General features: G+C 35.4%; 1 protein-coding gene across 3 annotated transcripts in view; it reads left to right on the top strand.

Annotated features, from left to right (window-relative positions):
- Positions 1-14,169, top strand: part of TNKS (tankyrase) — a 183,766-nt gene that overhangs the window by 98,426 nt on the left and 71,171 nt on the right. For all 3 annotated transcript variants that reach the window (XM_060136739.1, XM_060136738.1, XM_060136740.1), the window contains exons 6-8: positions 9,110-9,204; positions 10,685-10,751; positions 11,058-11,244. In XM_060136739.1, coding sequence (XP_059992722.1) covers positions 9,110-9,204; positions 10,685-10,751; positions 11,058-11,244 — 349 coding nt within the window. The remainder of the gene's footprint in view (positions 1-9,109; positions 9,205-10,684; positions 10,752-11,057; positions 11,245-14,169) is intronic.

The following is a 14,169-nucleotide window of genomic DNA, read 5'->3' as shown; positions in this document are numbered from 1 at the left end:
TCCTGATTTAATCTGCTGTGATGGGACCATATCTATTATTAGGTGTATTTAGCTCTAGGCACTGTGCTTTAGAGAACTGTTGACCAAGAATCCCAGGACCAGAAAAAAAGACTCATAATGGGAAAGAAGTCATTATTATTAGAGGATCTAGTAAAGTGTATTCTGTAGAAGAGACAAGTTAAAGGAGATATAGTTTGGGGGGAAGGTGTGAATAAAGTATCTTTTTAAAATTTTATTTCTACTTTGGTTCATCAATTTTCATTCTCCAGATAGTTTCTCTTTTAAATTATTATTAGAATAGCCCAAGAGTTGAGAAACTTCAAGGAGACTGTCTAATCTTTATTATGGTACTACTTAAAATACCTCTTCAGAAGACAGGCATCAGTGATGAGATATATTTATTTCCATAGACTCATGCCCGTATTGATTCTCTAGCTTTTAATTTGGCTTGATTCTGATTTAAGTATCACTGTCTCAAAGAACTTCTTAGCTGTACCTCACAAGCCGATTAATCATGTCTCTGTGCCTAAAAGAAATTTAATAAGCTCTGATTATGCAGTTATTATATCTTCCTGGGAGTTTTATATTAAAGGCTGATACAGTATTTTATTTGTAGAAGGGGAACACTGATCTATCTTAACCAAATGATAAGTTTGAATGAGATGTGTTTTGTTAAGATAACCAGAGCAGAGCTGGAACATTTGTAAATGTCCATTTATAAGGTGATGGTTAAATAATTACGATGCAGCTACACGATGGAAATACTATCCAGAGAATAAGATAGACCTCTATGTGCTAATATTTTAAGAGAAGAAAAGCAAATTGCAGAAGGAGAGTTGTCAGTATTGTAGAAAAAGAAAGAAAGGAGGGACAAAGACTGTCGTAGATTTGGGGAAACATAACGGCCCAATAACCAAATGTATTCTTCCTGACATCCGGCAAATGAACCTTTAAAAGTTTTTGAGACAGACAGGAAATTTGAATACTGACATGGGCATTAGATGATACCAAAGATTTACCACTATTTTATTAGATGTAATAATATCGGGGTTTTTTAAGAAATTGCCCATAATTTTTAGAGGCACCTACAGAAGTATGTAGTGTCTTGAATTTGCTCCAGAATACTTCAGTGGGGAAAATAAAAGAGATAACAGAAGCCAGTGTAACAAACAGAAGCCAGTGTAACAAACAGAAGCCAGTGTAACAAAGTCTTAATAATAAGTGATTGTTGAATCTGGGTGATGAGTACATGGATGTTCAGGTGAACACTGAAAGATCTGAGCAGATGATAAAGTTTTATGATTCTTCTCCTGATTTGGTAAAGTAGTAAGTCTTGCCTTATTCTGAATGCATGTGTGCCCTTGCAGGTGGGCACACACACACAGACACACACGCTACTTTCTGACTTGGGACAGCTCCGGAAACCAAGAAACTCATTCAGCATTAAGCCTAGCTAGAGTAGGGTGATCAACCATCCCAGTTTTCCTGGGATGCGTGGCTTTCCTGAGACTAAGAATGTCTCGGGCAAACCAGGATGAATTGGTTACCCTAATCTGAAAAATTCAGGAGGATTTGATCTAGGTCAAAGTGGAAATCTTAAAGAAAACCTCAGTACACTACACATCATGCAGTTAGGCAGCTCTCTGATGACTTACATCCTGGCTTCTCAGTTGTGGTTTTGTTCTTTCCTAGGGAACGCTTCAAACATCACACAGGCCTGTGTTGAAATGTGGTGTAAATCTTTCACACAAATTCAAAATCAAATTCACCAAGCTGGATTATTCATATCCCCTGTTCTCTTTTATTAACGTAAATCAAAAGCTAACCATAACTTTCATTTCTTTTTTTACTAGTATGAGGCACTGTGTTAAGCCTTCTAACGTAAAATTAAGATATGCTGTTCATTCTCAATGAGCTCACAGTGGATTAGAGGAGACAGACACATAGGTATTTAACTATATGATTTCATGACAAGTGTTACAGTAAAAGATTGTGGCAAATAGTTTTAAGACTGTCTTTGGCAATCTTTTTAGTGACCACTTTTTGTTGCAAAAGTAGTGTCCAAAGACAGAATAAGAGGAAAGGAGATATTTATCTGGAGTACTGGTATTTTGGAATCTCATTTTAAAATCTTGTTTAAGGATTGCCGCAAATTTTGTACAGGCAGACCTCGTTTTACGCTTCGCTTTAGTGTACTTCTCAGACACTGTGTTTTTACAGATGGAAGATTTGTGGCAACTCTGCGTTGAGCAAGTTTATTGGCGCCATTTTTCCAGCAGCATTTGCTCACTTCATGTTTCTGTGTCACATTTTGGTGATTCTCACAATATTTCAAACTTTTTCATTACTCTATTTGTTATGGTGATCAGTGGTCTTTGATGTTACTACTACGACTTGCTGAAGGCTCAGATGATGGTTAGCATTTTAATAATGTATTTTTTAACTAAGATATGTACATTTTTTTAGACATAACACTATTACACACTTAACAGACTACAGCATAGTGTAAATATAACTTTTGTATGCACTGGGAAACCAAAAAATTTGTGACTCACTTTATTGCGATATTCACTTTATTGCAGTGGTCTGGAACAAAACCCACAATATTTCTGAGGTATGCCTGTACTTTATAAAAATAGAACAATAATAATAGTCTTAAGAAATTAAGAATTTTTATAATATTTTATGTTTCTTAGATGAGAAGTGCTGTAAAGATTGGGATATTCTGTCTCTGTGTTAACTTCAAAAGCTTTCTCAGTACTAACAAACTGAGGAACCTTTCCCCAGTACCCAGCAGTCATTTGTGAGATAGCCATGTGTGTTTTGTGTTAAATGCTAAAATTCCCTTAGGATTGAATATGTAACAATACATTTAAATCTTGAGACGTAGTTTTCATGATTTCTTTGCTCAGTAGGAAAAAAATATTTGGAAATTAAATTTTGATATTCTAGGCACATAATAAAATATAGGTCTTCCAAAGGTGATGGCTGCATTGTGTATCTGTAGGATTTTCTTGCTTTGATATTTAATCCTTAGGAATACTTTGTCTTCCATTGTTCGGATTTGTTAAGGAGTCATGTGTGAAATTAAATTTAAGTGGGAAAATATTTTGTTATTTGTAGGCCTTTAGTTTTTTTAGCAAATTAATAATTGTGGCAGTTGAGCTGTTTGGAGTGAACCAGAGTGAACGATGAGGTCAGAAAGTTGGAGGTAGTACTGAGAGATTGTCTGTGGCCTTCTAGATCATTATAAAGACTTCAGCTTTACTTAGAGTGAGATGAAGAGCCATTGGAAGATTTTGAGCTGAGGACCGGAGCATCTAACATTTTAACAGGATCACTCTGCTGCTCTGTTTCGTAGGCTCCCAGAGAATTATGCTGGAAGCAAGGAGGCTGTTACAACCAATCAGCTGAGAGAGGATGGTGCTTAGACCAGGATAGTGACAGTAGATGTGGTGAGAAGTGATGGGATTCTCAAGAGACTTTGGAGATAAAGCCAACAGAAATAGTCTGATGCAGTGAGCATAGTGTGTGAGAGAAAGATGACAATCAAGAAAGACTATCAAAGTTTTTGACCTGAGTAACTAAAAGGATGGAGTTGCCATTAACAGCAATAGGAAATTCTGCAGAGTAGCTTTTGGAGGGAATACTAAGAGCTCAGTTTGGGACATGATAAGTATGCAGTGTCTCCTGTATATCCGTAAGGTGATGTCAAGTAGCACGTTAGATTATGAGAGTTTGGAGTTCAGCAAAGAAGACTGAACTGGAGATAGAATTGAGGAGTTGTCAGCATATAAATGTTTAGAGCCCCAAGACTGCATGAGATCACCAAAAGAGTGAGTGTAGATAATGAGGAAAAGAGATCTAAGGACACAGTCCTGGAGTTCTCCAATGTCAAGAAAGTGAGGAGCAACCAGAAAAGAAGTGTGGGTACCTAGGTGTCCTAGGTTTCCAAGGGGAAAACATTTCAAGAAGGAAGAAGTGCTCAGCTATGTCAGATGATGCTGATAGGTAAAGTAAGATGAGGACTGATAAATGACCGTTAAGAAATAACTTCTAAGATACTTAATAAGGTGATAATAAGTAATAACCACCATTTGTTGAGCTTTTTCTATGTGATACTGTATTAGGTGCTTTATATAGTTATCTATAATGCATGAAATAGCCTTATATGGTAGGAATTATAATTCTCATTTTACAGATATTAGAAACCAAGGCTCAGAGACATTAAGAAGTTAGTCCAAAGCCATATACCTTGTAAATTTTGCAGAGGAGGAATGCAAACCCAAGGCTTAAAAGCCTCTACTCACTTCCTTATATTGTGGTGCCTGCACTTCTGTTAAAGTTGCATCCACAGTTTTATAACAGGTTGTCAGTTGTTCCTATTTTAACTATGCATGTATGTGTAAGATAAGTTAATGCATTATTGTATGCTGCAAATCTATATCATAAAAAGCAAAGATAAATGTATATATATGTTTATTGTTTCCTATGGCCTGATTCCAAGGAGAAAACTTTGAATTATGAGATTTAGTTAAGTAAGGATTCTTTTTTCTGTAAACATTTTACAATATGAAAATATTAGTAATAACATTTCTCTTACAGCAGAATAATATTAAGATGGGTTTTTGATAGAGTTTTTATATTTGCAGTTGTTTCATACTTTATCACCCTACATGTTTTTTATTTTATTCTTTTTTTTTTTTTTTAAAGAAGATGTTGTGGGTAGGAGTTTATTTATTTATTTTTGCTGTGTTGGGTCTTCGTTTCTGTGCGAGGGCTTTCTCTAGTTGTGGCAAGCGGGGGCCACTCTTCATTGCAGTGCGCTGGCCTCTCGCTATCGCAGCCTCTCTTGTTGCGGAGCACAGGCTCCAGACGCGCAGGCTCAGTAGTTGTGGCTCACGGGCCTAGTTGCTCCACGGCATGTGGGATCTTCCCAGACCAGGGCTTGAACCCGTGTCCCCTGCAGTAGCAGGCAGATTCTCACCCACTGCGCCACCAGGGAAACCCCCTATTTTATTCTTTTTATCGCTCTACATGTTTGACTTTTAAAGTATTCCCAACAAAAAATCTGTTTTAAGAATAAAGATGAGGTGTATAAACTGATAGTGACTGCTGTCTTGTGCACAGTGATGCCTTAAATGTTTGATTCTTGTGTTTGCTAGTTTACAGCCAACACAAAATTATCGAGTAACATGTGTGAGTATTTTACAAATGGGCCTGCTTTCCTTTTTTTTCCAAACCAAAATTACACTCTGTTAATTATCCTAGCATTTAGAAAATTACTCTTATCGTTGCTATGCCATTTGGTAGTTGAGGTATAAAGTTGGCACTATGTGGTAACCATTCACTAGATCACATGATTTTAATTGCTTTGCATCAGAAGATAGCATTTAGTATATAATGTTTCGTGATAAATTTTTTTCTAGAGAAAAAACTCCTGGACTCTTAGTAGTATAAGCTTGTTCAAATCATTGTTTGTTCTCAATTTGTACTTTTTCTTTTTGCTTTATACCATTTCCTCAAATTTATTGCAGGCATTTCACAGATTTTTATGTGCCTTCCAATGATACTATTTAGTTTGCACAGTTAGCATCCACATTGGAATGACTCCTCAGAAAGTTTCATCCTGCTTGTTCTGTACTCACTCTCCCTGTGAGTTCATCCACTCCCATAGCTCAACTACCTCTACTTAGATGCTGCTACCATTTTGCTAACTGACACTGTCATTATCTCCCTCCTAGATTAGTCCTGCAGGCTTCTATTCAGGTCTTCCTGTCGTTAGATTTATCCTCCCTCTCCAGTTTATTCTCTACTGAGTAACCAGAGTGATCTTTCCAAAACTCCATTCTTAGTCCCATTACCACTAGGGTATCGTATAGGCACTCAAACACAATAAACCCAAACCTCACATTCTCTCCCTTTGGGTTCCCTTTCCTTCCCTTCCCTTCCCTTCCCTTCTCTTCTTCCCTCTCTCCCTCCCTCCCTTCTTCTTTTCCTTCCTCTATCACTGACATTTCCAAACTGGAAGCTGCTATATCCCTTACTACTTATTATCAATTATCAGATTCTAGCAATTCTCCTTCCTAATAGTTTTTGACACTCACTCCTCAACTTCATTTTTTAACAACTGCTCTTTTTCAGGCCTTCTATCACTTTCTACTATTTCAATTACAGAGCCTTCTAGTTTATTTGAGTTATATAAGTTTTAAAATTATACAGATTAAAAATTATATTACCATTTTCAAAGCATTATAGATAATTTTTAGTCTCATAATGATTTTTTAAAATCCAGAAACTAGATATAATTTTTTGATTTGGCCTTCTATATGAACAATTAGTGTGTGTGTATATGTATTCATTCATTTAGGGACTTAGTTTATTTTCAAGAATAAGAAATAAATACTATTATTGACCCAACTATATACAAATAAAATTTTGTAAGAGATACTTAATATGAAAAAAGAAAATCTTTTTGTGCATCAGCAATGAAATTGTCACCTTTTCATTATAATATTAAATGTCAGCTATGTCCTTTGAGAGCTTACTGACACATTGACCATTCATCCAAAGCAGTTACTATCTCTTGAGGAAGCTTCCCAACTGCAGTTTAAAGTCAAATTCAGCCCTGAAAGTGGGCCAAGAAGGAGTGACAGGAACTAGATTTACCTTCCTTCCTGAAACAATTAAAAAAAAAAAACTGGATAAAATATATGAAACTGGTTTTCAGAAGTTGAACATCAGGCAGTACATAGTAGTGATCCTTGAGTGATAGGAATCAAATAAGGTGAGTTCTGTGATTGCTCCAGGTTGCTGCCTAGAAAGAATTTCCAGGCCTTGATGCAGGGAGGGAAAATCCAGGAGGCACCCAGTGGTTTCCCTGACTTGAGAAGATGGAATTAGAAGATTGAGGAGACCAAGGTGGCAAGAGTTAGCAAGGTGGAGGACCAGGGAAGGGAGAGCTGCACAGAGAAGAGAGCTCCAGAGAGCTGCAAAGGATCCCCTTACTATCTTCAGCTGAGTACTGATTGATACAGATATGAGGAAACTACCTGAGGCTGATAAAGGAACCGCCCAAAGGGATTAGAGGTAACAATCCTAGCAACTCACAGAGACTTTAATCATTTCTGTTGCCACCAGCCAGAAGGGACAAACCTCATAATTCATTAGATATCATAGAGTACTCAAAAGGGTAATGCTTCAGTAGAAGGGGAAAATTAGTCCTAGAACAAAGGCTGCTCTGGTCCTGCTTACAAAGCTTAAACACAAGCTTTGAAAACAACCTAACATCTGTACAATTGGAGTCCCCAAAAGAGAGAATGGTAAGAGAGAGGGCAGAAAAAATATTTGAGGAAATAATAGCTGAAAGTTTTACAAATTTGATGAAAACTGTAAATAATAGATCGAAGAAGCTCAGCCAGCCCCAAGCACACACATACACCAAAAAAAGAAGGAAAAAAAAAAAAAAACTGTACCAAGGTACAGCACAAGTCAAATTTCTTAAAGTCTGTGATAAAGAGAAATTATGAATGTATCCAGAACAAAAATCACATGTACATAGGAGTAAGGATAGCATGTAGGCAGATTTCTAGTCTGAAACAATGCAAGCCAGAAGATAGTGAAACAACATCTTTAAAATGTTAAAGGATGGGGAAAATAAGCCCTGAAAATAATTTGGTAGTCCCTAGAGGTATCATTTACAGTAACATTTGACAGGTGTCTGAAGGCAGAAACTTGGATGGGCTGCTTGTTTGATGATTCAGAAATTTTAGTCATCTGTTTTTATATGGCATTTTACATTTTAAAGGTGTGTGGGTATATGTGGGAGAAAACTTTTCATGCACTTTTGAAATAGCTAGGATGGGTGGTTTTATCTCCATTTTACATGTGAGGAAGCTGAGCTATGTAGGTAATATAACTTTCAGAGTTCCACAAGTCCAGGATTGTGATCATGTTTCCTGACTTCCTATTCAGGACTCTTTTCCAAACTATCTGACCTCATTATTAGCTGTGTATTGCTCAAAAATAGTTCCTAAACTTAGAGACTGTCAGAACATATAAAATGTATGGAGTGCCTTGAAAGCAGTAATAGATAGCACAGTATTAAGTAATTCTATTGTATCAAAACATGTGAAGAAAATAAATTGAAAATCTTATTAAATCCCAAGGCCCAAAATAGAAGACATGAGACATGGTAGTACATTAAAGTATATTAGACCCTGTGTGAAAAGCCATTACAGTACTGAAACTTTAAATAAATGAGCAGAGATGGGAAAATTGCTATGGTTGCAGAGAAACTTTTAATTAAAGTAATGTTATTTCTGATTTTTTTTAAAAGGTGAGGACACGTTTGATTATTTTAATTATCATATTATATGTGAGCAGAGCACCTTTTAATAACTTGGTTCAAATTAAAATGTGGCAGAAATTAGTTGGGAAGAAACTTTATTTTCCTCCTGTATTTATACTGCATATGCAGTACATAAAATAGAAGAATTATATACTATCTTGGCATATTTCATCGTATCCAAGATAGGAAATTAATTCTGACCCATTACTAGCAACCTAATGGAATGAATACGGTCCATTGTCTTTTTTGTTTCCACTAGAATTTCTTCAAATATTCTTCAGAGATGATTTTCAGCTTTTCCTATTAAAGAGAAATTTTGACAGCTAGCTCTTTATGATAGAATTGGGATTGAAAAGTTAGAATTTGAAAGGTGGACAGGATGCAAGTAACATAAAGAAGAATGTTTCCAATTATGAGCAATATGAGCCCCGACATGTCTTCCCAGAACAGTAGGAATGGTCCATGATGGAAAGAAATTAAGAAATAATGTGGAATAGGTAGGGTAGGGCTTGATAACTGAAGGCCTTGGAAAACCAGTAGGAGAAGTAGGTGAATGGCACTGAAGTTAGAATTTACTCCTGAGATGAGTGAATTGTCTCTCATCCAGTTAGGAAATAGGAATTTTTGGCACTTCACCTCAGTATTTTCTGTGTATGTTAACACTCATTGTCTTTAAATAAATAAATACAGATTAGATGCCAAAGCAACAATTATTTACCTGAAGAGGGGGATACATTTTTCTTTCTCTTTTCTATCTAGTCAACTCCTTTACATCTAGCAGCGGGCTACAACCGAGTTCGGATCGTTCAGCTTCTTCTCCAGCATGGTGCTGACGTGCATGCAAAAGACAAAGGGTACGTGTATCAGCGTATTTCCTGTAGTGGTTTCATTCATGGATATTTACTCTTTGTTTTCAACATCTGATACACTAGAGTTTTTGAGCACTAGACAAAGTCTTATATCCCATTGCGTTACAGCTTGTGTAGCATTTTAAGAATGTTCACGGTGATTTGACTTCATTTTCATGTTCCTACTAATTAAGGATTCTTCTCATAACAATTTCCTAAATTAGTTTAATTTTACTGTACTCTATTATTTGAAGTTAAAATTTGTTTCTCTCAATTGCAATTACTATTTTTCAACTCTTAAGTTACACTGTAGAAAGATAGATAAATAAAAAATTCTGATAATCCAGTAACATAACTATCCTATATATCAGGTATGAAAGGACCATCTCTTACTAATAAACTAAAATCATAAGTATATGTAAGTATACAATATTCTGATTTTATCCTGGTGAAATCTTGGCCATCTAAACTGAGAAAACCTAAAAGGTCCTTATGAAGGTTGATATGGGAGAGAGGTATCTGGGAACCAAGAAAGCAGTATATCATTTATTTTATGAATAGGTGCATTTTGGAAACCTTTGTACCACTTTCCTAGCTAACCTCCAGGGACATGTGAATTGGGTCTGCTAGCCTATGTGATGGGCTAACATTTCTCATTTATGCCACTTTAATATCTAAAAGATAATTGACCTGACTGCCCAGATGAAGTAGTGTTCATATTACACTGATGAGCAGCATAAAGAAAAGAAGCCCTGGAGCAGGCTTTTGTTCACTTTGCCCCTCTCCATGTCAGGAAACACAGACAAGAAGAAAGAGCTCAGTACTTGAGACAGTTCTCGGAAGAGGAGTCCATCATTTAAAATCTGCTCTTTTTGGTGCTCTTTCTCTCTTGCCTGCGCCAGGTTCTGTACCACATGTGAATGGTGTTCCCATAGTATAGGGGCACAAATGCCTGATGCTCTTGTAAATCTCTTTTCCTTTGTGCATGTCTGAAAGCAGATGGTGTACAATAGGTGAGTCCTCAAGATAAGTACACCACAAAAAAGAGGGTCTTTGACTCATGCAGAATGATAACTCGGATATGCAAATTGTAATAGTTTGGATATTGAATTCTTATGCTGGAAATTACCATGAAAGTGAAATAAAATGGTAGGAATATTTCAATTCACTATCAGTTAACATGTATTTTCTATATACACTTACTATATAAAGCATGCAATTTTCAATTAGTACATGCACTTCTTCCTTTTACCAAAATGCTTTTCTAATTGGTGCTTTTATCATTATATTTGATGACATACATAAAACAAGATAAATACAAAAGGTTGAGCATTAGTTATGCTTTGTATTCTCTTATTTAATACTTCAAAATATTTTAAACATAATTGTACTAGGATTTATTAGATTTTGTTTCTTAGCACTTCTTGGATAAATGACTCTAAGTTCTTTGAAATGTCAGTATTTTAATTGGCCTTTTTCCATTTAGTGGACTTGTTCCTCTCCATAATGCATGTTCATATGGGCATTACGAAGTCACAGAACTGCTACTAAAGGTAAGAGAAATTAAAAATATTGAATATTATTTGCTTTTTTTTTTAACTCATCATGAGCTTTCATGCGGGTTTTTTGCCAAGATTTTTAAGATAATAAAATGGGTTTTTTTTAAGGTTCACCATTGCCTTAAAATTTTTTAATTATTCAGCTTATTTTAAACTATTTTTTTAAAGCTGAAATTAAAGAAATTAAAACAATTGTTGACATTTCAGAGTTATAACTGAAATTTACAGTCCAATAAGCAAGTTTGTTTTTGATCCAGTGAAATGATTAGTGACCTATAACTTTTTTTTTTCTCAATTCAGCATGGAGCTTGTGTTAATGCTATGGATCTCTGGCAGTTTACCCCACTCCATGAGGCTGCTTCCAAGAATCGTGTAGAGGTCTGCTCTTTGTTACTTAGTCATGGTGCCGATCCCACTTTAGTCAACTGCCATGGCAAAAGTGCCGTGGATATGGCTCCAACGCCTGAGCTCCGGGAAAGATTGACTTGTATGTATTTATATCCTAAAGTCAACATTGCTTGTTGTAAATTGTAATATCTTTCTTTTTTTTAATATTAATTAATTTATTTGGTTGCGTCAGATCTTAGTTCCAACTCACCAGTTCCTTAGTTGCAGCACGTGGGCTCTTTAGTTGTGGCATGCGTATGGGATCTAGTTCCCCGACCAGGGATTGAACCCAGGCCCCCTGCATTGGGAGTGTGGCATCTTAACTACTATTCCACCAGGGAAGTCCCTAGAATATCTTATTTTTGTTATTAGGGCTGTTGTTTTGTCTAACTTAGATAATAGACTTCTATTCTTACATGTTCACTAGTTTATTATCCTCTTTTCTTATCATTACTTTTCTTTTTGAATTCTACAGGAACCTCACATACATATACTATGTTTATTTTGTGTTTATTGAAGCCTAATTCTAATTCATGTGTTAAGTAAGGCTCCTTTTTTATTTTAAAGATAAAAGAGGATGATGAGTCCATCAATAACCATCTATTGAATACCTACTATGTTCCAGGAACTTGAAATATAGCAGTGTACAAACCAGAAAAAAATCTCTAAGCTCACAGAGGTTATATTCTTGTGCTATTGGTAGTAATAGATGATATCTAACATTATGGAATACTCACTATTTCCCAAGCCCTGCAAGTTGCACATTCATGTTTTTATTTATGTGTGTTATAGCCCAAGTGCAATCACTTGCCCAAGTTTAAATAAGATAATTTTTATGATTTGGTGGAAGTAATCTTCTCAGGTACTGATACATATTACCTATGTTTACATATGCATGTTTTTAAATAAACTTTTAGAATAGTTTTAGATTTACATAAAACTTAACAAAAATAGTACAGAGAGTTCTTTTATACCCTATATGCAGTTTCCCCTATAAACATATTAATATGGTACATTTGTCAAAATAATGAACCAATACTGATACATTATTAATTAAAGGCTGTACTCTATTCAGATTTCCTTATTTTTTTACTGAAAGTCCTTTTTCTGTTCCAGGATCCCATTCAGGATACCACATTACATTTAGTTGTCATATCGAATACTGAGATATATTTAATTCTATACGTAGGCATTACAGGTTTAAATTAAAGTAGGTGTTACCTACCTAATTTTTCATTTGTCCCATGGTTGATATTCTCTTACATCTAGGATTCTAAGAATCAGATAACTAGATTTAAACACCTGAGAAGACCTTTAAATGATAATTTAAGAAAAAGGCATAGTCAGAATGAAAACACTTAAGTTTAAACAGATTGTAAATTAGTTTATGTTAAAACAGGAAGAGTTCCTTGCGGTTTTGATCTTGTTTAAAGGGAAATTTAAACTTATTTTGGTACCAGAACAGATGACATCTACTAGATTACAGGCCAGCACAAACCAGATTATAACTGGGCAGATGTCTTAGCAATGAATCCTTGTAGAAGTGCATTTATTCTCTCTCCCACTCATATGACTCTTGCCATATGTTATCTTGCATTATATAGTGCATTTTTCTATGTGTTGTTCTGTCTCCCCAGTGAAGTTTAAATTCTTAGAAAGACCTTTGGTTTTATTATTCTGTCTTCTTAGCACCTATACAATGCCTTGTTACCTAATAAAATGTTTTGATGGTAATTGTGCTTGGGTCTGTATCTGCCTACCCCCAACTTAGCACAGTGCCTTGTGCATGCTGTGTGCCCAGCAGGTTTATTGAATTGAATTTAACTTAACTCAAAATTTATTTTTTACATCTTTTTCTAATTTCCTTCTTTTAGTTTTATACCCTGGGCTCAGCGTTATCCCCATGTCACCAATTTGACTTCTTTTTTCCTTTGAGTCATTTTGTAAATTATGAGTACTGTTATGGGTTTTTATGTTGTATTTCACTGGTCTACCTGATTCCACTGTAAACATTAAGATTTAACCTAAATTTGTATAGTTTTGTAAAGGAAGAAGTTCCCTGATTAGAGTACTTTGCGACCTTCTCAGTATCTCCTTTATTTTATTAAATAAGATTCTACCAAGGAATTATCTGAAGGAAAGGATGTAACAAAGTTGGAACTTTTCTAACCAGTTTTCATCCTCATGCTCACTGCTTTATACTAGGCAACCACAATGACAGAATTCTTTTTAAGAAAATTATACAGGAAACAAAAACAGTATTTTGATCATACGCATGGTTACAGCATTTTCATTACACACATTTTTTTTGCTCTTTCTTGTTTACTTTTTTATTTTTGTTTTCATGAAGCCAATTGAACACAATAGTGTGGGTTCTGCACACACTGGAGCTGAAAATACTAAAAGTAGCTTTTATTCTTGTTTCCAAATGCATTTAGAAAGAGAGATTTTAAGGCATTTTATAAATATTAAGTTTTCAGGGTAATTGGGATTTCTGAAGTTTCATAGGCCTGTACTTTGAAGAATTTAGCAGTGATAAAGTACCACTAAACAAGAGGTTATATAAAGATGTTTTTTCCCCAAACCTGCCATGACTTATTTTATAAATATTCAGCATTCATGCAATAAATACTTATTGGCTACCTACTATATGCCAAGCACTGTGCTAGGTGATGGGACTACCATAGCAGATAAGACAGTGTGATAAGTCCTGTGATATACAGCTAAAGGCAAGTACGAAGGACTTCATAAGAAGGAATCCTAATGGGGAACAACAGGAAGGCTTATCCAAGTATCTGAATTGAGACCTTGAGTGACGAGTAGTAGTTAATAAGACGCGAGTATGTGCACACGTGTGAATCCGTGTGTCTCTCTGTCTATTTAAAATTGCCTTCCTTTTAATTAATTGATTAATTAATTAATTTATTTATTTAGGCTGCATCGGGTCTTAGTTGCGGCATGCGGGATCTTTCATTGCAGTGGGTGGGCTCTTTGTTGCAGCATGCGGGCTTCTCTCCAGTTGTGG

The sequence above is a fragment of the Lagenorhynchus albirostris genome, chromosome 21, assembly GCF_949774975.1.
Source record: "Lagenorhynchus albirostris chromosome 21, mLagAlb1.1, whole genome shotgun sequence".
NCBI lineage: Eukaryota > Metazoa > Chordata > Mammalia > Artiodactyla > Delphinidae > Lagenorhynchus > Lagenorhynchus albirostris.
The sequence above is the reverse complement of the archived record's forward strand: the minus strand, read 5'-3'. Positions and strand labels throughout refer to the sequence as shown.